The following is a 24,527-nucleotide window of genomic DNA, read 5'->3' as shown; positions in this document are numbered from 1 at the left end:
GTTGTTCTACCTATAGTAGACGTGTATTGATTTCTAGGACTCCTTTTTAATATCAGATTATTGTGGGAGTCACGTGTGTCAATTGAAAGTGAAGTGTGCTTTGAAACTAAATATATTGAGGTTTCTTAGCAGCGCAAGGTGAGGGGCTCCTACGTTGTTATCGGTCACACATTTTAGACTAAGGCAGTGCAGCACATGGCTCAGCTCGAAAATCTGTTTTTGATAAACTGAATAGTGTCCATCACAGCGGAGTTAGAGTGAGTCTGATGTTCCACCTTTATATCTGTGATGCCTGCAGGTTCTCTTGTCATATGCTGCAAACCTTCAGCAGATGCCACTTCATCTATGCTTTTGTTTTTTTAATTCCATAACCAGAATCATTGGCTGTTCACCATTTGGCAGCCTTATCAGCTAACTCATTCCCTGCTACATCCATGTAATTTTGGTCCCTACATTCCATAACCTAGCCAGCAGATTGTGGATATGTTGCACCAGTGTGTATTTCGGGAAACATGTACTGAATGAATGCAGTGAACTCAAAGAGTCAGTACACAAGGTAATGTTGTCGCTCATTTGGCAGCGCATGCCATGGAGCTTTCAAGAGGACGTAGAGCTCTGCTGTGATCACGCTGCAGGTTTCAGGTAGAGAAAAGAGGAATTTATCATTCACAATAAACTAACAGCCCACCTTCCCCCTTTCACCTGGAGCCATTGTACATCAAATCCTGGATGTTGGCTTACAGTGAACCTGAAAAGCCTCCGATGACTTGAGGCATTCCTGTTAGCTTTAGGGGTGATGTGCAGATCCATGAGTAACACAGCTGGTTGAAATACACCTGGACAGTATTTAAAAAATGTGTAATGTACCGTCTGTTCCCTGCCAAGTTAAAATGGCGAGTAAAGTTTCTCTATGGAGAGTAAATCGACCTGACATCATCTCTCAGAATTACCGACTGTTTTGATTTGAATTGGTAATCATAAAATATTGTTCTACATTCCTCTGTGAATTTGATAGGATATTCATATGTTTTTATTTTTGCATGTATTGTCTATACTTTTGAAATGTAAATCTATTAATAATGTTACCCGAGGGCATATGTTGGTATCCTGTTTCATTTTTAAATGTATGTATGTTCAATCATCAGCCCTAAGGCTGATTGGATCCTCCACAGCTCTGCCATCAGCTATCATAGATAGCCTAGGCATCACTGAAGAGGCATACTAGGGAAATGAGGAGTGAGGTAGTTTTCCGTTGCTTTCCTCACCGAGCCAGAAGTTATTACATATCAGTCTGCCAAGCCCACTGAAATGCATGCACCAATCGACCCTATGAGCAATATTTTCTCACGATTCATAGCAAGGACTGACTGCATAAGAAATGGCATTACTAGCATCACTCGCGCCTCAGTCACTTTCATATTGTCAAAGCCAAGATTAAGACAGAGACAGATCAATGAAAGTAACAAAATTGCTCTAGCCTATACCAGAAGACATAGTGCACTGTAAACACTATGTCCTGCCAGCAAAGGCATCATTTTTAAATATGTTCTAGTTTTTCTCATTTATTGTTGCCAGACTGCATTATATGGTACAATGTGTAATATTTACATTACTCAAATGTCCAGAATATTTTAGTAAGTAAAGCATTCTAAGTGGAGCACTTAATAACATATTAAAACCTTATTCTCATTTGTGTTGTTAACTTTGTTCAAGGCAATAATAGTTTGCAAATGAAAGTTAACATATATGCAAGTGCAAAATTAATCATGAAAATAAGACCATGTACTGTGGGGGGAATTAAAAAATAGTTGAGAATCAAATAGAGTGAAATAGGCTGTTATGTATTGGTCACCTCATAATTATCACATCCTACTTCACTTCTTCTTCCTTGTTAGCTACTTAAATAATTTCAGAATAATTTCATAATTTCCAAATTGTAAGTATGTATTTTAAACTTCATTCTTGACTTTATGCTTTATGCTTACTTCACTACATTTTGAGGTTTCATTGTTTGAACAAGGGCAAGACATTCCAGCAACATAGATATCACCTAGTTCCGAGGTGTGCTGAAGTTCTTCAGCTATAATGAGCAAGTGAAAGGGAGTAGGGAAGGGGGATTGATAATTATATTTAGGAACAGCAATGAGGATAATGGTATCCATAACATTTTACCAGCTGTTAATAAATTCTCTTTGGTTTTCTTTCCTGTCCATCCATTGGTCTTCCTAGAAATAAATGGCAAAGACTGATACTTACGATTGGGAAATAGGATATTAAAGTGCTTAAATGTGCAAGACTTGTCAGTTGATTTACTGGCACATACATAACTAGTTTTATTGCAAAATTTGGGCATTCCAGCATTTCTTAGGACTGATAGTAATCAAAGGATCATTGAATTCATCATTATCATTTATGTAGTTGTATTAAAGGCTTATCGTGTGGTTCTTTCATGACCTCTTGTAATCAGAATTCAACGTCTGTTTGGCCTTGTATTTTTTGTTTATAACAACTATAATCTCCTGAGAGGAGGGGCTTCACTGCTGTTTTCAAGGTGTAGCCATTTGGAATTTATTACTTCTGTAACCCAACTAGGGTCTGCTTAATGGATAATGCTACAGAGCCTTGAATCTCATGTTTCCTGTTTAAAAACTACCATCCTAACCTTCTATTATGCATTCAACAAAGTGATGAGTATTTAAAAAAGTACAATATTTCTTTCTTTATAGGATGTTAATCATCTGAGTGGACCGTGTTATGAGCTCATCAACTACCCTGCTCAAGGATTTGTCTTTCAGTTATCTCCAGGTTGTAATCCTGCTGCTCTTGCTCGGTAAACATACTACATACTATTGTATTATTAATTTTCATTCTTGTAAGATTGGTAGACTTCTAATCCTAAATTGGAAATGGGAATTAAGAAAGAAAATGTCTTGAAAGTCTTTGAAGATGGTGTAGACTGTGACTTCAGCTAAAGCTTGATTTACCTAAGTAAATCAATTGTGAGGTATAACCATAACTCCATATAGTGGCAGGCTATCAGGTCCTTAAAACTAAATGACTATACACACATATAGTATGATTTACAGACCACTAAATGTATTAAACTACAATTTATAGTTATTTACAAGTTCACTCGCATTTTGAGTTTTTCACTCAATGCAGCTTTTACTCGCAATCATACCACACACTTCGGTGATCAGACCACTCTGGCACATTGATCACCTGCTTCCCAACAGGCCTCTCACAATCCAGCCTCATTCCAGAACTGTTCACTTTCCAGCTCGCCGCTCGCTGCGTAATTAAGACTGACTTAGTCGGTCCTCTTCTACCTTCCGGTGTCGAGGTTTTCCAGAGGGTCCTCCAGCGGGTTCTGTATCAGGCCAGCTCCTTCACTTTCCTCCATTCCCCACCCCTGACTTCCACAGCTGCCTTTACATCTTCTTCCCACGTTCTTCTGGGTTTGCCGCACGGTCTAGCTCCTTGCATTCTGGTGTCCAAAGCTTGTTTAGCCATTCTCTTATCCTCCATTCTTTGGACATGTCCAAGCCATCGTAGTTGGCTCTGTTCAATTTTCTCGAGAAGGGTGAGACGTCAAGACTGGTTCTGATGGTCTGATTCCTGATTCTGTCCCTTCTCGCTTTCCCTTCAATTTTTGCAGAGAAATCGCATTTCTGATGCCTGAATTCTACTCCCGTGTTTGCTGGTCAATGCCCAGGTTTCACAGCCATAGAGCAAGGTTGGCAGATACATCACCTTGTACACACGGAGTTTCATGGATTTAGACACAGAAGGGTTGTTAAGAAAATTTCTCTTCAGTGCATTGAAGAGCCGCCCGGAGCCTTGGGTTCGAGCTATAATTTCTCCATCTATTCTGCCATCTTCCTGCAATGTGGCTCCAAGGTATTTAAAATGGGTGGTCTGCTCCAATATTCTACCATCATTCAGTGCAATCTGCTGTTAGGTAGGCTGTCATGACATCATCATGGTCTGAGTTTTTCTTGCGTTGATTTTCATGCCCCTCTTTTCCGGCTCTTCTTCCCAGATTAACAAGTTCTTTTGTAGATTCCTTTCCGAATCTCCCAGCAGCAATATTGCACCCGCCCACCTCCTGAGTCCCAGACTAGCATTTATCTCAGGGGTGATCAGTTCGAAAACGAATAAAAAAAAATTTTATATCAAAAAATATATATATATCGGCGCATCAAATGAACACAGGGATGAACGGGGCATGAAAATTTAAGGTTACGGGGGACGACTCATTCATGGATACAAAATTCTGACTCCACAATAGGACTGGGAAGTGACAACTTAAATTCCATGGGCATACTGGACTAACTACAATGAAAAGATATGGAAGCTGTTTCCTATTGAAATTGCAATGAGGAGCAATTTATTCACTTATTTTGCATACTACACATGTTGACAAATTTACATTGGGACACTTTTAATCCTGAAAAATAAATGACATAATATTTGGATTTTACCTCACTACTCTGGTAGTGTAAAACATCTGGTGAATTCGTCCCAATTGGTTACTGGGGATCGAATTCACATCCGTATGATTGGACGTTTCACCGCTGGAGATATTCTTTCGGCGACGAAGGCACGACAGTAACTTTTTACTGTCGTCTCCTCGTTCCGTTTGGACATGAGACACTTCCGGTATGTACATTCTGGTGAGCCGGACACCCACCGTAGAAAATGTTATCGCCTCGAAAAAAACGGGAATTTATAATACGGACAAACTCTAGCCTATTATTTCCAGATTCACAAACACACCAGGTAGAGTTCATTAACTCAAAAGCTACTTTAATATTTACACTTGTCAATACGACAAGACGTACGGAAAGGTTCATTACTCTGCTCTGACCCTGCAAACATGTGCCGTCCGTGGGTTATTTACGGATCTATCGCTATCTCCCCGTGAAAACCCAACATGTGGTTCAGAGCAATTCGACACAGGATGACTGTCCCTAGCATATCCTCCTATTATTATTAGATAATATCATTACCATTCTCTGTCTGATCATTAGCATATACTTTGACTACCATCAATTAATTTATTATTATCATTAATTTCAATTATAATCCGGTATTTGATTATTATCATTTGTCATCCGGGATGATTATATGCCAACCCTTGCCGACGTTTCAAACGAAGGTTAGTTCTTCCTCCTAAATTATCCGCACAATATAATGATCAGCTTCCTCATAAATATTTTTATTATTATTATTATTATTATTATTATTATTATTATTAATAGTGGAAATCGTGATTATCGTAACCCGTAATCAACCTCGCTATAATACTTCAACGTCTCGCTCTTATTAAATTCATCAAAAAAAAATAAGTTTAAAAAAAGTACCTTCATTGGTTATTCTTCTTCTCCTCTTCAAATATTTTATTTATTATTATTATTAGTTAAAAATCTCAAATCTTTCATTCCATCTCCCAACATCATTATTATTTCCAAAATATAAAAAAAAATTATTCTTCAAAAAAAAAAAAAGTAGCTTAGTTTTTATTATTATTATTATTATTTTCAAAAAAAACTTAAATTCGCCTGTTACACGGTAGTTCACTCTTAATATGTTTAACGCATAACCCCTTTTACAATTTCGATTTATCTTGGCACTAAGCACTTGATTTAAGACAAGATTCACTTGGAGTATGATTATTGTTATTATTATTATTAAAAATGGAAAGATGATATTTTAATTTCCACTCTTTAGAATTTAGTCACATATGTTAAATCCCGTTATGAACCACTAAGATCTGCTTTATATCGGTCGGGACAATACGGTATTCGGGACCGTACCTTCAACTTCGCACTGCCGTTAATTTTATATGGGGACACCTGTCCTCCCAAGACACATCTCACAACCTATGGCACATCGCGGCTGGGCAAATACCTCCAATGCCGGCGATTGCTAAACTATTCCTTCAAATTTGAAGTCCATTTCCTTTCATCGGAACTCTTCAAACATTTAATTCATAAAATAATCCTCGGTGCGTGGATTCTACCACTAAACACCGGCATATGCATTTATATCATCTTAGGCCTTGAGATTCATCTATTTCATCATTACAAACAATACGGCTCAATTTATTTCACGCCGGATATTCGTCCCTCATGACTTCCAACTCTAAATATGGGCTCAAATCATTCTGGGCTTTTAACATATCGTGACCATTCTAATTCACGTGCCTATATCGCTTTTAAACAAAATTTTTATGGTTAAATTAAAGTCCAAAAACGTAAAATCAAAAATTTACGTAAAATCAAACTGACTACGCGAATGAAAGTCTTTAACGCTACATGTCATCTCCACATTGATTATTATATTTGCACTGGCTAACTCGCAAAGCACTGTCATTATTATTATTATACTTTAACTTGCACACGCCCAAATATTATTATTATTATTTTACTTTCCTTTGTCGACTCACAAACATGATTATTATTAGTATTTTAATGACCTTCCGTACGCAACACAAATCTTCCATACTCTGGCTCTTTCATAATCTGGCTGTCTAATAGAAATTATTCCTAATTAAAATACAAATGATCACCGCAGTGAATGAAATTCAAATAAATGGGTTAGCACAAAAAAAGAATTTAACACTTGAAATGAACTTAATTCAAAGTATTACAAACAGCATGCATTAATTGAAAGAAATATATCCCATATTTACATTATATACAACAAACAAATGCTCAAATTAATTAATCTAACCCATTATTACGTTAATATAAATTAGTTCGTCCGTCTAACAAAAAAATAAAATCATGGACTCGGGAAGCGGACCATGTTCAGTAACCATAATTAATTTATACTGAACCCCGTTTAGTCGCGATAACATCCCCTAAATATCAAAATTGTGTACTCATTCCTGTGTAGAATTCCATTGTCTCGTAGCGGAGGAGATATAGGCTTTACGGCCCCATGGTGATTTAACCGTCCATCATGTCGCACAATACAAATTTAACATAATAAAACACTTCTGGGTGACTACCCATGATTAATACCTTATTACACTATTTTACACAAAAATATTAATAACAAAAAAAACACTTATAGGTGCTCCTAGACCCATGACACTCGCACAATATACTCTTCATATACGCCCGAAACACACGTCGTGACACATTACGGCGAAATGTCGTTCATTTGAACCGGTGCGTATCGCGTCTTCAACCGGCACTTCCTGGTTTATTTTCAAGCCGTCTTGATCATCGCCTAGCTCCTATAATTCCCTGCTCGGATAGTTATTCACCGTCTATCTTGAGGTGTTTACTTCAGGCTCCGCACACTGCCTTCCAAAGGTACTATCGGCGTTCCGTTAGTTAGTTATTATTTAAACACATGACATTCATTAATTTCAACATACAATTGTACTGATTATACACACTCGGTACTATGGATAATTTCACTGTTCGTATTCATTCTCCTAATAATTCACGTACTTTCAGCTCTAATTGACTTCGAATACGTCCCGAGGTACTGACTTACAGAGTCAACATGTCAGAGTCTCAACTACTTCATTACGATTGACACGACTGGTGACCGATAACGACTGGTGGCTGGTAAGAACTGAGTGATGTGAGGTCCGCTCGGTCACAACTGGTGACTGGTAAGAACTGAGTACTGGTAAGAACTGAGTGATGTGAGGTCTGCTACTGGACTTTTATGGACGATATGATTTCCCGCCGGGGTCATCCGCGGTCAACTTCTGGAGAGGGGGGTTGGTTATCCTAAATCGGCATATGCAGGCGGAGTTGGATCTCTTGCTTTATCCTACTTAATACACTGGTGATACACATTCATGTGTCGTATTCTGAACTCATATCGTTCGGTGATCATGGAAATATCACTTAATTTCTGTCCTCCACCTTTCGCGCGCTAACTCGGCGTCCCTGATGGCGTGCCCATCTCGACCAATGGCGAGATAGCGTGGGTCATTTCCACGAATTCATTACTTTAATTTATTACGATTACCATTATTCAACATGGGAACGATATCACAAAAATCCCCTCTATTCAATCATGTGGTTGGAATAATTTAATTATTGTTATCGGAGAAGCTAACTGGAGTTCACTCTGAGTTTTTCTTATGTTGGTTCATCTGCGGCCTACGATAAATTTTCTCATTGGTCAACACCGCTTTGGTTAGTTTTAAATCTCTCCCTGTTAAACGTGGCCACACCAAATGCCTCGGGCGTGAAAATACCCGGTACGTCATATTCTCGGTATTGGCGATACACCTGCTCGGCCTTGGTCCGAAATATATACTCTTTCACTTCCTTGTAGTAATTATTCTGTTGTTGTGAGCTCTAGATTTTAATCCTCTTATCTTTTGACCAGGAAACCTTCTTCCCCTTAATGACAAGCTTACCGTGGCGCCGGACTGTCGCGATCATGTTGAAATTCTCCCGTCCACACAAAACTGACACTGTATTTATTTAATATTCCAATATATCTGTATTTCTCATATCAAAATCAAATCATGAAACTAGGGGATATCTCATCAGGGTACAATATGTCATCAGCAAAGGCACAATGGGTGATATACCTTGGCCTCAGAAACTTATGCCCGAGCTTGAATTTCTGCACCTTCCCATTACACGATTTGATCACATCATGCATTAAGGTAATGAAGAGAAGTGGGCTGAGGATGCAGCCTTGTTTGAGTCCCACTGAGGTCTCAAATACCTGAGACTCTGCATTACAAGTTCGAACATAATTCTGACATCGACTGTACAGGCTTTGAATTGCTGCTGTTAGCTGTTGGTCAACATTTCTTTTCTTTAGTGTCTTCCAAATTTCAACTCTCGGAATGGTGTCAAAGGCTTTCTTTAGGTCGATGAAGGCAAGATGCGCCCTTTTTCCGTACTTCATCAGTTTTTTGCTGATCTGTCTGATGGTGAAAATGAGATCTTGGGTGCTTCTTCCTGGCTGAAATCCACACTGCACTTCATCAAACTGTGGTTCTACAACTTGCCTTAATCTATCTTCCAGGATCCTTGCATATATTTTTCCCGGCACGCTCAGGAGTGATATGCCACGATGGTTTGTGCAATCTCTGTTGTCCCCTTTCTTGAATATTAGAACAATGACACTGTACTCCCAGTTAGTTAGTACCTTCTTTGTTTTCCAGGCCAGGTTGATAATACGGTGGAACAAATCTTCACCACTTTTGAGCATGTCAGGTGCTATCTGGTCGTGGCCTGCAGCTTTGCCTAGTTTCATTTTCATCAGTGCACGCTTTAGTTCCTCAATACGTAATTCCTCACAGGTCCCATCGTCCTCTTGGTGTTGCTGTTTTCCTCCTGCTTGACCGTTATCCTCAATTTCCATATTTCCTCCGAGTAGTTCTTGAAAGTGTTCTTCCCACCATTCCATGATGTCATTTTCACGTCTGAGGAAGTTTCCGCTTTTGTCCTTTATGAACTTGAGAGGACACTGCTTCTCTGTTCACGAAGATTTCAGTACCCTGTAAAACAGCTTTTGGTTATTTTGTAGGTCTCCTTCCATTGTTTCTCCGAACTTTTCCCACGACTGTTGTTTTGAATCTTTCACTGCGTTCTTCACTGCAATCCTTTGTTTTTTGTAGACCTCATGATCACTTGGGTGTTTAGTTAGTAAGTATTTCTTCCACAATTCCTTCTTCTCCCTGACTACTTCCTTCACCTCTTCTGTCCATCATGGTGTCCTCTTCTGATGTTGCCTTCCCCTAGTCTTTCCACAGGCCTCGGCTGCAGCTTCAAGGATTACCTCCTTGAACAGGCACCATGTCTCTTCCAGTTGGTCTTCTCCCGCAGGTGGCAATTCCAGTAGATCAATCCGTTGTTTCACAGCAGTTTGGTATGCTTGCTGGGTGGCCTCTTCTCTCAATTCATGCACCTTTATTTTTTCTTTAAGTTTCCTCCTGGTAACTGAGTTGTTGGTCTTGATGTTAATTTGAAGCAGTATAACTACCAAATAGTGATTGCTTCCAATCTCATAACCTCTGTATACTCTGGCATCCAAGATATATCTCCACTGGCTATGTGGCGCTAGGATGTAGTCAATGATGGATTTCTCATTGCGGCTGGCGACTTCTCTTGTGTAGCGGTGTCCTTCTTTGTGTGGGAACATAGTATTTGCTATTACAAAGTCATTGCCTGCACACATGTCCAGGAGTCTTCTCCCACTGTCATTCTGGTGAACCTCTCCGTATTTCCCAAGCAGGCCCTCCATTCCATCTTTGTTGTTTCGAACCCTGCCATTGAAGTCACCAACGACGAAAATGGTTCCCATGGTGTCATCTACTGTTCTTTGCAATTCATCATAAAACCTGTCTTTCTCTTTGAGATGTCATCTTCATTTCGTGCATATACGGCAATGAAAGTAGTGTCTTCATTGGTGCTGCTGTTGAGAGTTAAAGTCACCGACATCATTCTTTCGTTGATGAATTTCCAGCACTTGACATAATGTCTGTAGCCTTCTGGGATAACTATGGCGACTCCTCCCTTTGCTCTCTGTTCCTTGTCCACGCCTGAATGAAACATTAAAAGCCTTTCACCACTGCTTGGTTCCATTAGCTGTTCACACCCACTGCCTTTTTTCTTGGTCTCTGTTACTGTCAGTATGTTCAGCCTTGCTCTTAGCATTTCCGACAACAGTTCGAACTCCTTGCCAGCTAGTCTCTGTACGTTCTAGGTTGCCATGTTCATAGTCCTTTTTCCTCGCTTGGTCATCAACATTTTAATCAATCCGGTTTCCCCTCTGGAATTTCTTTTAATAATTGTTTCTCGGATGCTTGGGTTATCAGCCCTAGTTCCAAAACCTTGTGGGAGGGTCTGCCTCCCTCGTAGCCCTCGGCCTGCTAGATTTTCTGTCAGGGTTTCTTTCCTTAGCCTTTGAGGTACCTCCCTCTCTGCAAGGCAGCAGTTTTGCCTCGGTCCGGGACTGCTTATTCGGGTTTCCCCTTATTCACAGCTAACCCCCATATTTGAGGGCCGTTCGCTAGCCGCCACCTGCGACCCGCCGGGTAGCTGAGGCTCGCCCCGGGTGGGAAGACACAAAGGGATAAAATCAGAAACATAGAAATCAGAGAGAGAATGGGATTTCCTAAACGGCAAGACAAGATAGAGACCAGTAAGCTGAAATCGTATGGACACGTGATGAGAGTGGAAGAAGGTAGAGTTCCAAAGCGAGTACAGTTGAACCTTGATATCTCGAATCACCTCGGGAGCCAAATTTTATTTATACTTAAAGTTCGACATATAGAGAATACAGTTTTTAAGCATATATAACGCATAATTGAATCATATGTATCTACGGGCTTATACGGAATACAGTACTTTTTACAGTATTTAAAAATATACTAACAAACTCGTATTTTATGGCATTGCTTTAATTATGACCCTTATTAAAGTAACCTTTTAGAAGATAGAATAGCCGGGCTGAGTGGCTCAGGCGGTTAAGGCGCTGGCCTTCTAGCCCCAACTTGGCAGGTTCGATCCTGGCTCAGTCCGGCGGTATTTGAAGGTGCTCAAATACGACAGCCCCGTGTCGGTAGATTTACTGGCACGTAAAAGAACTCCTGCGGGACTAAATTCCGGCACCTCGGCGTCTCCGAAGACCTTAAAAAGTAGTTAGTGGGACGTAAAGCAAATAACATTATTATTATTATTATTATTATTATTATTATTATTAGAAGATAGAATAGAGTACATACAGTAGTAAAATAAGAAACATATCTACATTTACACCTCTGGAAAAAATTCGTTAGTCTCTTCTGTTTTTTACTGTTGACCTTCTTTTCTGCCACTTAATTTTCAACATTTATTTCTGTGAGAAACAATATAATTTATATTCGTCTGACTCTGTATGTAGGTTCGAAACCATGCAGCCAAGATTTATAAATGGTGCTTTTCATTTATGACTTCCAGGGTTGCTTTCATTTGTGACTGGTAATGAATTCACACCCGAAAAACAAGGCTTCGCCGTTTTTCCGATCACCGCAACCCTTTCTTTACTTGTTAACTGTTCCTCAAAAACTACAAATGCTGTATTGCACAGTCAGTGTTGTACAAAATTCAAGTTAGAGTATTTTTTTGCTTCAGGGGAGGAAACGTTTGGTTCGAGAAATCAGAAATTTGTGCAACCGAATTTCGAGTAACAGAGAAATAAATACTTGTGAAGAATAGGACAAATGGCTGGGAAATTGAAGGTACTTCGAGATACTGAAAATTTGAGTAATAGAGGTTCGAGATAATCAAGGTTTGACTGTATTTATGGAGAAAATAATAGGAGGAAACAACGGGGTAGGCCTAAAAAGAGGTGGACAGATGTGGTGAAGGAGAGTATAGAGAAGACAGGAGTAAAAATAGAAGAAATATTGGAGGAATGAAGGGAGTGGTGGAGAGATAGAAAACTGTGGAGGTCCTTGATTCACAACATGACCCAGTAGACTGGAAATGGAGGAGGAGGAGGAGGAGAAGAAGAAGAAGAAGAAGAAGAAGAAATTGCCATATTGTTGTAATGTTATAATTTTACCAGGTTTCAAATGGACTAACATTAAATGTTGTCTGAAATATGTAGTGTGTTGCTACTTTTGCTGGTGAGTGTATATTATCAGTCTGAATAATATCTGATTAACCTTTCAAGCCGATATTAAAAGTTGGCCAAGTTTTACCGTACAGCGGTAATAAATTTTAGAAAAATATCACAATTGTACATGCTGTTAAAAACATTGTTTTGACTTGTAAATGTCTTCTCGGATTTTGTGCAAAATAAGTGGATACGCAGTTCATATCATGCAGATGTTGTATCTACATACAAAAAGAGGGAATGCAAAGTAAAAAAGTGCCTAAATACTTCTCGTTGGAATAAAATTTGAATCAACGGGTGTCTATGACCACTTGGGTAAGCATTCACTTATATTACTATCATTATGTACATTACACGTAATTTCCTGCTGTGCATAATCATCATCACTAACACTTTCATTATCACTCGAATTATTCTCATCAATACTTTCACCTAATATGTGTTCGAGAGCTGCAATAGATAAATACAGACCATGCGAGGAGGCCACCATGTTGTTTACAACAATCGACGTTGATGAAACAAGTTCTTTTCACGCCAACACAGTGCCCTGTTATGGTAGAAGTTACTCCCCTGTATTGACTGATACCCTGTGCTGCGAGCTGTGCTAAAAGTTCACGTTGACAACCAACAGTTGGCACGCAGATGTACATCAAAAACATTGCTAGACTAGTCCGCACAGGTATACGTCAAACCGCTCCTGCCTTATGTTTTGTAGGCCCGTACACATACACGTTGAGCCGGCTTGAGCGGTTAATGAGATCCTGATAAAAAAAGGTTCTTCTATATGCTTGATAATCTGTGTGGCTGTGGTGTTTGTATAAGTAATATTTTTGAGCTGGCACTGAAAAAGAACTGGCTGTGGCTTGTGTGTTAGGTATCATCTCAACATTCCCCTGATGTTGAAGTGAAGAAAGAACAGAAAATATCTTCTGAAGGGGGTGAAGAATAGGAATTTAGCCTACATCTCTTCTCACTTATATTTGTTTGACTTAATACAACTTAATACAATTTTTATTTTTATGTATTGAATGCTAGGGGCTTTACGTCGCACCGACACAGATAGGTCTTATGGCGACGATGGGATAGGAAAGGCCTAGGAGTTGGAAGGAAGCGGCCGTGGCCTTAATTAGGGTACAGCCCCAGCATTTGCCTGGTGTGAAAATGGGAACCACGGAAAACCATTTTCAGGGCTGCCGATAGTGGGATTCGAACCTACTATCTCCCGGATGCAAGCTCACAGCCGCGCGTCTCTACGCGCACAGCCAACTCGCCCGGTGTGTATTGAATGAGGTGGACCCAAATTATAATAAAAGTTGTAATCTTGGTTCAATACGGACAAACAATGAGGTTTATTAATTTAACTGACTTAATACAGCCTGTTTCAGACTTTCAAACCACTCTTGTTCTTGTGACAGTGGAGAATCGAACCCAGGCCAAATATATTTTTGTGGGCTGTCAGGGTCCTTAAAACAAAAATTATTACTCATAAAGGTAGTGTGTTTTTTATTGACTAAATTTGTTAAAACTACTATGTACAATTAATATAATTTTGTTAGAGTTTTCCACTTCAACAGTTTGCACTCAGTTTCAAATCTCACCATTGGCAGCTCTGAAGATGTTTTTCTATGGTTTCCCACTTTTGCACTAGGTGAATGCTGGGCTGTACCGTAATTAATGTCACAGCCACCACCTTCCCAGGCCCAGCCCTTTCCCATCTTTGCATCACCATAAACCTTTGATAGGTTAGTGCGACGTTAAACCACTGGTAAAAAAAAAGTTTGTACTCACTAACACAGCCGAGAGTCCTTTGGCGCGTTGAACTTCTGCTATCTAACAGGGTCTCTCCAGTGCGGTGTTGTCTCCGCAGCAGTTCACTGTGCAACACAACTAAGTCCAAGTATACGATCTGCACACTGCTCTGAATTTCATGAAGCGAAGACTGTCTGATTGACTTACTAGTTTCTGATGCACTTCTGAATAATTCATGGCTGACTCGCACGAAGTTTCCACTTCGAGATCACTCCGGTGCCTCTCCATTTTGAGCCTGCTTCCAGCATCTCAAAGGAGCTCGGTGAAATTCCTTATCATATACCACAACAGTTTGCCATGGCTGTTGTTTTTCTCACCACTGGCCACGTCCATGTTGTCACCATTCCGCCAGCATTGATGCCTCCTTGTCCCCACACCCTTGGCCTCCATCGTGACGGTATGGAAAACTATAATACTAACACATACAGTAACAACTGGGTTAAATATTTATAGTTTTAGGGTATATCCTATCTATAGAAAAATGGAACATCAGTGCTAAGTGGGGTTTTTATCATGGTTTTGAATTTCTGGAGTGAAACGTAGGGTAGGTGGTTGTATTACACAGTTGGTTAGGTGCTTGCCTCATATGCTGACTGTCGCAGATTTGAATTCTACCATTAGTAGTTAATATTTAAGGGTGCTTAACTGTAAGCGATCTGTGGAGTAGATTTATTGATCTACTGCAGGCCCTCTTCTAGTGTGAAATGCCAGTACTTTGGCATCTCTTAAGACCATTCTCATTGCAGTGTTGTCCCTACAGCAGTTCACTCAACCACAGCTAAGCCCATGTACTGGACACACGTGCACACACACTCTCTCTCTCTCTCTCTCTCTCTCTCTCTCTCTCTCTCTCTCTGAATTTTGCGTGGCCATAAAATCAGTTGTGGAGCACTGTAGAAATGTGGGTTGGATGTTCAGAGGTAGAACAATGAACATTTGATTATTCTCTAAAAAATATCACTGTTAGTGAACGCAGTTAGTAGGAAGTTTTTCTACTTCTTTCCAGTACTATTGATGGAATCCATTCTTATTAAGAGAGTTAAATAACATGCTTTATTCTAATGGTATTTTTTGTCCAGTATTCACATGATATAGCCCAGATTTGTATATCTGATACTCGTTTTTTACAGGGCAGTCTATAAACTGACAAGCTATTTGCAGAATGAAAATATTGCACATAATGTGTATATGACACGGGGAAAACTATTCAACTTCCAGCATGTGAAATCTGACGTCTTGGATACAGTTCGAGTATATGTCTGGGCTAGAAGACATTCTGCGGGTTGGTATTCCACATTTTATAATCTTGTTTTTCTTGCTTCTTTTGGGTTCTGTTTTTATAGCATTGTTATTTTTGTATGACGATGTAGAGCACCGAGAGTATTATCATGAATTAGGGTGCTTTCTGTACAGCGATCACAGAATCTTGACCTACTGAAATAATTTTGCTGTGCTATCTTGATTGCGGTTCAGATGGTTTCTACAGTTAGCTGTACACTGCCCGCCTGGTGGCCATGGTCATTAAGGCATCAATCAAGTCTTCAAGGTCTGACACCATAGTTTGCTGGTTCGAGCCTCATTGGTCGAAAAATGTTGCCATCGGAATGTTGGCTGGCAGGGTAGGTGAGGTGGAGTATACAATTTCTAATCATTAGATTCTGTGCCAAATGCCTGGCTTCAGTACCAAACCTCTCCACAGTGTTCATATAGAGTGAGGGCATTTGACAGTGGTGGTAGTAATTTGTCCATTTAGTTGGGACTTCTAAGCCTTGAGCAGACCCCTTGGTGCTATTTTACAGGAGTAGGCTACTGTATGTGCTGACAGTGGGTTCTCACCCCATTCTTCTCATCTTCAACCTATCCCACGAAACCAGCGCTTCCATCCGCCATTGAATTGCGTGTTATCGTAAGGGGTTCATAGAGTGAGCAATGGTGCCCATTCCCTTCTCATTATGCAGTACATTGCACAACAGACTATTTTATGTTCATTGACATTTGTCATATATGCAACAATTAGAATTCAGTTATTAGTAGCACAGAGAGTCTCTTATTGTTTTATTTTTAAATGCTATTGTTACATCTAATTCAAAAATAATAAAGGTGTTCACTAATCCACCTATTCAGTACTTTATTTCCACTTAAAGTGGTTACATAAACACAATAACATTTATTTGGGACATGTTTCATCCTTAATTTAGGGCATCATCAGCCTAAATAATCTTCAAAAATACATATAATAATACAAATAGAAGCTAAAAGATTAGCTAGTTACTAACATTTGGTACATACAATGTGAATATTGATACATTAATGAACACGTGTTAACGGTACTCTGTCAGTGATCATACTAAAACTATCTTTAATTTATCCTCTGCATCCTCTCTTACGTGTACTCTTCCTTGTTAGTATAATCTATGTTTCTGAAATGTTAAAAGTAATATTACAGTATGTTTAGTTTTTAATCTTTATTTATCCTCAGTATGAAGATGTATCTCACTCTCTTCTGTGTATTATTGTTATTAGATTTTGCATGTTAATTGAAGTTACAGTGACAGTTAGTAACAGTCAAAGGGACCTCTGGTCCTATTTATAATTAATTTTAAATAAATTAATTTCTAAAACATTATACTGTAGTTTAAATGAGAATTGAAGTGACTCGTGGCACCTTACTACACCATCAGTGGCGGATGCTGGGAACAAGAGGTGGGCTACCACTAGACTTAGGTTACCGCTTTTCGGTAGTTTGTTTAGTGAATGTTGAGCCTTAAGCATTCTGAGCTGCAGCCAATAGCCAACAGAGTAGCCTGCTGTGTTGTCATTGCTGTTTTACAAGCTACTGCCCTGGCCTCTGCTACTGTCAATAATCAACACCTCATCAGTGGAGATGGTAGATGCCATGCATCATGATCATCATTATTATTATTATTATTATTATTATTATTATTATTATTATTATTATTATTATTATTATTATTATTATTATTATAAAAATTTTGAATTTTACAGCATTACTAGCAGTCGTACCCATCGTTGACTTGTTTACTAGCTTTCTTGGGAGATCAGTGGTGGTGTCCGACCCATGATCACAGGTTTGATTCTAACCAAACAAAGATAACACTAAACCTGAAAGATTGAATTTCATTTTAGCAGATCAACCTATAGAAAGAAAAGTATAATACTCCTATAACAGTAGCCTGCAGTGTCTTTCTACAAGGATGTTAAACAAAAGAGAGTGAAATACCCGCACTCTTGTTATCTGTATAAAGTCAGAAGTATGAGTTGAGGAAGTATATACGATGAGGAACGCATGCATTAATTTGGACACTTCCGGAGAACTTCGAGTCTTTGAGCTATATCTCCTTCGTTAGCAGTGGCGATCTGATGGACCGAAGCCTAGCACACCTATCCCTCCTGGTCCCCGCACCTATCGGGCAATCGGCAGCACAAGCCGTGCGGGGCGGGGCGAGGGGAGGACACACTGCCTGGGCTGCAATATCTTTCTCCGATGCCTTGCACTCAGAAATACGAGCGACATTTTGTCTCATTGCTTTCATGTTTTGTATATGGAACAATATGTCAGATGCGTACATTATAATGTGTTTCATATTTCTATCGTTATCATTTGAGGTTAGGGCTTCACCGATAGCCTTGGTAGCCCTCAGTATACGCCACTGTACACCATGCACCATAACCAGCCTTCTGTCTTGTAGAAGAATACTTATTGGATTGCTGACAACCAGTACCTTTCAATGAAATTCTAGTTCTAGCTTCCATTTGTTATTTTCACTGCAGAAATATCACATTAGGCATTGAAATTCATAAATACTGTATCTAAACAGTTTCAGTAGATATTAGGGCCTCCAATTTTCCACTGAAAGGCTATAGTATGCAGAAACAAGAAAGTTGCACAGAACAAACTTACAACAGGCAACACATTTCTGATTTATTCAACCCAGTTCAATCATCCTCTCCTATAGAAGTCATCAAGATGGTACAGTATGTAGATTTTTAAAGAAAGAAAGAAAGAAAGAAATAAAGAAAGGAAAAAAGATAATGAGTGCAGACCCCTTCTGTATAACTGAACTCCTGGGTTAGCTCTTCCTGGCTCCCTTTCCTTCCGTTCTGAAACCATGAGGTTTTTAAAAGCAAATGTATGAGGATGTTGCACTCTCAGCTACTTTGTTTAATCTGGCAATTAACCAAGTCCTTGAAAAAATAATGGATACAGGAAATATTGTATATAAATCTAAACAAATTTGTGCATATGCAGATGATGTAGTGTTAATGGCCAGGAATGATAGATATTTGAAGGAAATGTTTCTTGAAATGGAGGAAGCAGGAAACCGGATGGGATTAGAGGTGAATGACAGTAAATCTAAGTATATGCATGTGACTGTTATAGAGGGCAGAAGAAGTCAAGATAATCTGACAATAAACGGACATAATTTTGAGAATGTACGAAGTTTTGAGTATTTGGGAACCATGTTGACAAATAATAATAGAATAAGTGAGGAGATACATCGTAGAATAATAGCTGGAAACAGGGCCTATCATGCTAATCTTACATTATTTAAATCTCGTCTATTGTCTAAACCTACAAAATTCAAAATATATAAGACCCTTATTAGACCTGTAGTGACATATGGCTCAGAAGCCTGGAACCTTTTATCTGATGACGCAAATAAGTTAAAGATATTTGAAAGAAAGATTATTAGACGAATATATGGCCCAATTCAAGACCAGAATGGTTGGAGGATAAGGACGAATGCTGAAATACAAAACATACTAGACCAGGAGGATATAGTTAGATTTATTAAGGCACAGAGACTGCGATGGCTTGGCCATGTGGAAAGAATGGAGGAAGATCGAATGCCAAGAAAAGTAGTTAAATCCCGAGTAGACAAAAGACGGCGACAAGGAAGGCCCCGTAATAGATGGAGTGATGAAGTTGAAGCTGACTTGAGGGCAATGAACATCTGCCCATGGAGACCAGCCGCTCAGGATCGAAGTAGATGGCGGAATATCGTAGAAGAGGCCAAGGCTCACACTGGGCTGTAGCGCCGGATAAGTAAGTAAGTAAGTATGAGGATGTTTTGTTTTTCTTCTCCCTGCTTCTCAGAGATGGTGGCAATCATAGTATAATTTTTCGTATTTAGCCTTTTTTTTTCTTATCAGCATTCCTGTATTGTGGATGTTGAACCACTGTCTTAGTTTTGCACCTGGTTGATCTCTTCTTCTCAAGTGCACATTTTCCTTCTTTCTTACCTTCTGTGATAAGTTGTATGAGGCTGTATTTGTCATTTTGGAAAAGGCTGAAATGGGCTGGTTTCCTGTATTTTGCAAGGGTAAAGAATTTGCATGATTTCTTAGCATGATAGATGACTGTCTTTGGTAACGTGGTCTACCCATGGTAACTCAAAGGCCTTTAGTTGGTTCCTTGATGAAACCATTAATATCCATCAGGGATCCAGCAGGGATAACTCAGAATGCTTCATGACATGTCGGCTAGTTTTGAATCGGATGACACGTTTACACCTATGATGTTTTAAATTCAGAAACACTTCTTGGAATACAGATTCTGGTTTTGATTTCTATGTCTGGATTTTTTTCATAAATATTTATTTTCCTTCCTCTATTATATTATTTAAAACCAATTTGCTCTTTTATAATAGTAATAATAATAATAATAATAATAACAACAACAACAACAGGAACAATAACAATGTCTGGCCAAGGTTCGTCCTGCTACAGTAATAGAGTAGACTCTGCACCCAGCATCTCTACACCAAGTGTTAGGTGGCTGGAAATAACCTGACGCCCTGAAGGGGCCAACTGCTTTGGGGGAAGGAGCTCCTTTGCGAGGATGGTGGTCCCTCAGTTGGAGAAAATGCCACTGAAAGCCACCATGCAGTGTGTGTACTCCATGTTAGGAGCGGCTGCAAAAGGGTCTGTTCCCATGTTAGGGACGGTCTTAAAAAACCCTGGCAGTTTCATATCAACATGCAGTTGACTCCTCTTTATTCAGTTATAAATGCTAGGGCATCACCTCTAAACAACGCGCACTGTTTTCGCCCAAATGATGTGAAAAATGGACGAGGGCTACCAATGCACGGTTGATGTTGGCTAAAGAAGCTAGACAAAGAGACATCAAATTGTATCAGACTAGCCACTGTCAACATTGGGACAATGACAGGCTGAAGCTGAGAACTGGCCACCTCTTTGAAGCAGTGAAATGTGGACATGCTTGCATTCAAGAAACCAGATAGGCAGGTGTAAAATCAAGAGAGATCAGAGAAGGCTACAAGCTAATCTACAGTGGTAAGAAAAGTGCAAATGGTGTAGGTGTGATTATAAACCAGTGGATACGCGATAGCATCTCTGAAGAATGATTCGTCAGCGACCGCCTAATATCAGTGAAGGGCAACTTGAGAACAAGTTTAATTTGAGTTGTGACGTACTATTTCCCTTGAAAAAGTGAAAGTCAAATTTTGGAATGTTCTCTAATCACACATCTAAGCCATTGATGATAGTGAAATTTTCATTGGTGGAGATCTTACTGGACATGTTGGTCATGCAAGGGACGGATTTGAACGAAACCATGGAAGCCATGGATATGGTTGCTTAAACAGTGATGGCATTTGAATCCTAGAATTTGCTGAAGCGTAAGATCTGTCTCTTAGTAAATACTTTTTATAGAAAGCGGGATTCACGCCTTATCTCTTACTATAGTGGAAGCCAAATGTCCTAAATTGATTACTGGCTGACAAGGCGAAGAGACTGTGCGATGGTGAAGGATACGAAAGTGATCCCATATGACTGTGTTGCTCCTCAACACAGACTACTTGTATTAGATGCCACAGCTCATATAGATTATGTATCTGTGTGGTCCAGCACGAAGATTGAACGCATTAAATGATGGAGAATAAGTAGAACATCGAGCTACCATCAAAGCAGCATTGAGATCGATTTCAAATTCTACAATGTCATCCGTAGAAGATGGCTGGAACCAAATACAGTATAGATAATACAGGACACTTCCGGATTTAACCTAGTTAAAATGGGAGACAATTTGGAAGTGGCACTCGTAGTGGCACGACGTGGAAATTTACGCTAAATTCAAATATCAATGGAAATTCATACACGGAAATGGATAAATAAATTACGTCTAGAAAGAAAGTGTTGTTAAGATATTAACTTCATAGTTGTTAAAGCAAATCTGGATAATTGAAAGAAGAATTATGTAACAGGTTGTTATTTAAAGATAGAAATTAGATATATATTCAAGATATGAAAAGCACTGCTGTGAAAGGACTTGATCTTTCATTTATCCATTTCGGTTTTTGCTTTAGCGTTTCTGTGTGAGTGTTTACGGTTAGATTTGTCTATTTCCTCCTTTAAAAAACATTGTCTCATCACAATAAGACACTTGTCAATAAACAGATTGGCATATTCCTGTCCTTTTCTCTTTGAAGGACTACCCCTTTTGGAAGGGGCGGTAGCATTTGATGTCTTAATTTTTGGGAGATTCTGTGTTGGTACAGATCCCGGCTTTAATCTGAGAAGAGGGATAAAAGACAGAAAAGCATGAAAATGTTGTCGATAGTTATGTTTTGAGGAATATTTACATAAAATTAGAGTGATAATATAACATACCCTTGGCTGTATAGTCAGGGATTTCTAAAGTTGCCAGCCTGGAATTGATCTGAACAGATGTTATAATAACTACTCAAGCGTAACAACCCTTCTCTCTTGTACACCTTATCCAAATCACTTCTCTGACACTTCAAAACCCGCAGATCACACCCACAACACCACTGCGGTATTGAAGGTTAACTGCTGCACTTCACAATAAAATAAGCTCATTATATTTTAAACCGGTTAAAATATGGGTTGTGCAGGTCAGAAGTTTAGGAAGTACTATAAAAATCTCTTTTTCACTGGAAGAATATGTATGTCAACACAATATTTGCTTACATTTTCTTGTCACGAAGGTCACAGAAGAAAGAGCGCAAATCCTTCTGCACTTCATAATTATTGCAGCCAAACACAGCACATATCCTTCAACTCATGTTGAGAGGAGATATAAATTAATGACACACGCTACTATTTACTTATTTTAACTTACCACAAACACATAAATAACACCAAGAATTTCACAAACTAATACACTTGCTCTTACGACAGAATCAGTAACTCCAGGTCGTCACACCACTAGACAGAGATCCAAATGCTGTCCCGTGATATGCTGCAGACTGTTCTATATTATCTCTACTGCATTTGCTGGAACACACTATCTGAATCCATCAAGACGTGCCACATCCACCTAGGTGTCACCAAACCAAACAGACGCTTTATTGACATGCAGGCCTGGAGGTGGAATGATTATGTGCAGCAGGCAACCAAGGAAAAGAAGGCTGCTTATAAGACATGGCATGAGACATGCAGCACGGAGGATTTGGAAAGGTACCTTGCTCTTAAGTCCACTGCAAAACGAGCTGTAGCAACTGCAAAAGCAGCAGCTTACAGAGTCATCTATGATGAACTGGATAAGGCTGGTAGCACAAATAGAATCTACAAACTTGCCCGTGCTCACAATCAAGTCATGCAAGATCTAGGTCATGTTATCAACATCGAAGACAGAAATGAGTTCCTGCTACAAAAGGCACATGATATACTACGTCACTGGAAGGAATATTTTGAGGATTCATGTAACAAGGAATTCCCTCAACCACCACTGCCTACATGGTACCTGATCCCATTCACAGCCCAGTGCCCACTATCACTACGGAAGAAGTGTCCACTGCCATCAGCAGAATGAAGCCTGGGAAAGCCCCGGGTGCAGAGATATCCCAGCCAAAGTATGGAATCTTCTGGAAGAAGAAGGTGTAGCATGGCTTACTGACTTCTTCAATAAGATTGTTAGGGAGGACATAGTACCCGAGGCCAGGAAGACGAGTATCACAACTCCAATTCGGAAAGAAAAAGGAGATATACAGGATTGGTCAAATTATAGGCCAATCCATCTCTTGTGCCATATATGAAATTTTTTTAACATGTTCTCGATGTTATTATTTATTTATCATATGGCAAGTATACAAAAGAAAAAGAAAATTTACACTATATACAAGGACAAGAATGTTGGTAGCATTCACATTTACAAATCAATGTCCAGCTGCTGTAGCCATTCCAAGAAGGGGGTGTAGCACTGATGACATCTTGGGCTGGTCCACCATACTTCCTCAGAGGGCACTCCTCAATAATATGCTTCACTGACTGGAAAGGGGCTCCGCAATCACAGGCAGGGGATTTAAAGTTAAAAACTTCATGATTGTTCCGTATTGAATAGAGAAATAAGAAGATGTACAATATTATAGGGAAGGATCCACCTTTCAATACTCCGTAGTAAAAAGTAGTTACAACCTGTTTATTGGGACCGGTTTCAACACATTTCAAGTGTCATCATCAGCCAATTAGCGAAGATCTTAAAACAACTAATATATTAAACACAGGCAAAATATTAACATTGTATCATATTGTAGCAATTCAGTTAATGTTCAAAACACAGACGCAATTATTGTGTTTTGAACATTAACTGAATTGCTACAATATGATACAATGTTAATATTTTGCCTGTGTTTAATATATTAGTTGTTTTAAGATCTTCGCTAATTGGCTGATGATGACACTTGAAATGTGTTGAAACCGGTCCCAATAAACAGGTTGTAACTACTTTTTACTACGGAGTATTGAAAGGTGGATCCTTCCCTATAATATTGTACATCTTCTTATTAGGCAGGGGATTCTCGAAGTCCTCACTTATGTAGCATGGCATTACATCTAGCGTGGCCTGTTCTTAAATGGTTGAGTTAAGACCATTGGTGTCTCTTCAGGTGAAATCCTGGGAGTCCAGTTGTGGGGTCTTGGATGCCTTGGTGTTTCACACATGCAGAGCTCCAGCTTTGATGCCATTTTTCCTGGGTATTGAAGCCAGTTATGTCATGCCATATTGGGTTCCTTGATTTAAGACGAGAAGGAGGTAGGTAAGTAAGGACCTCATGGATTGGGAGGTTCTGTGGATGATCAGGATGGTGTAACTTTTTCCACTCGCGTATAGTTGC

The 24,527-nt window shown here is 39.3% G+C and overlaps 1 protein-coding gene across 2 annotated transcripts in view; it reads left to right on the top strand.

The window, feature by feature from the left end:
• Positions 1-24,527, top strand: part of LOC136856941 (GDP-D-glucose phosphorylase 1) — a 149,829-nt gene that overhangs the window by 58,165 nt on the left and 67,137 nt on the right. For both annotated transcript variants that reach the window (XM_067135216.2, XM_067135214.2), the window contains exons 4-5: positions 2,727-2,830; positions 15,540-15,691. In XM_067135216.2, the coding sequence (XP_066991317.2) occupies positions 2,727-2,830; positions 15,540-15,691 (256 nt within the window). The remainder of the gene's footprint in view (positions 1-2,726; positions 2,831-15,539; positions 15,692-24,527) is intronic.

The sequence above is a fragment of the Anabrus simplex genome, chromosome 1, assembly GCF_040414725.1.
Source record: "Anabrus simplex isolate iqAnaSimp1 chromosome 1, ASM4041472v1, whole genome shotgun sequence".
NCBI classification, from domain to species: domain Eukaryota; kingdom Metazoa; phylum Arthropoda; class Insecta; order Orthoptera; family Tettigoniidae; genus Anabrus; species Anabrus simplex.
This window is presented reverse-complemented; position numbering and strand designations above follow the sequence as displayed.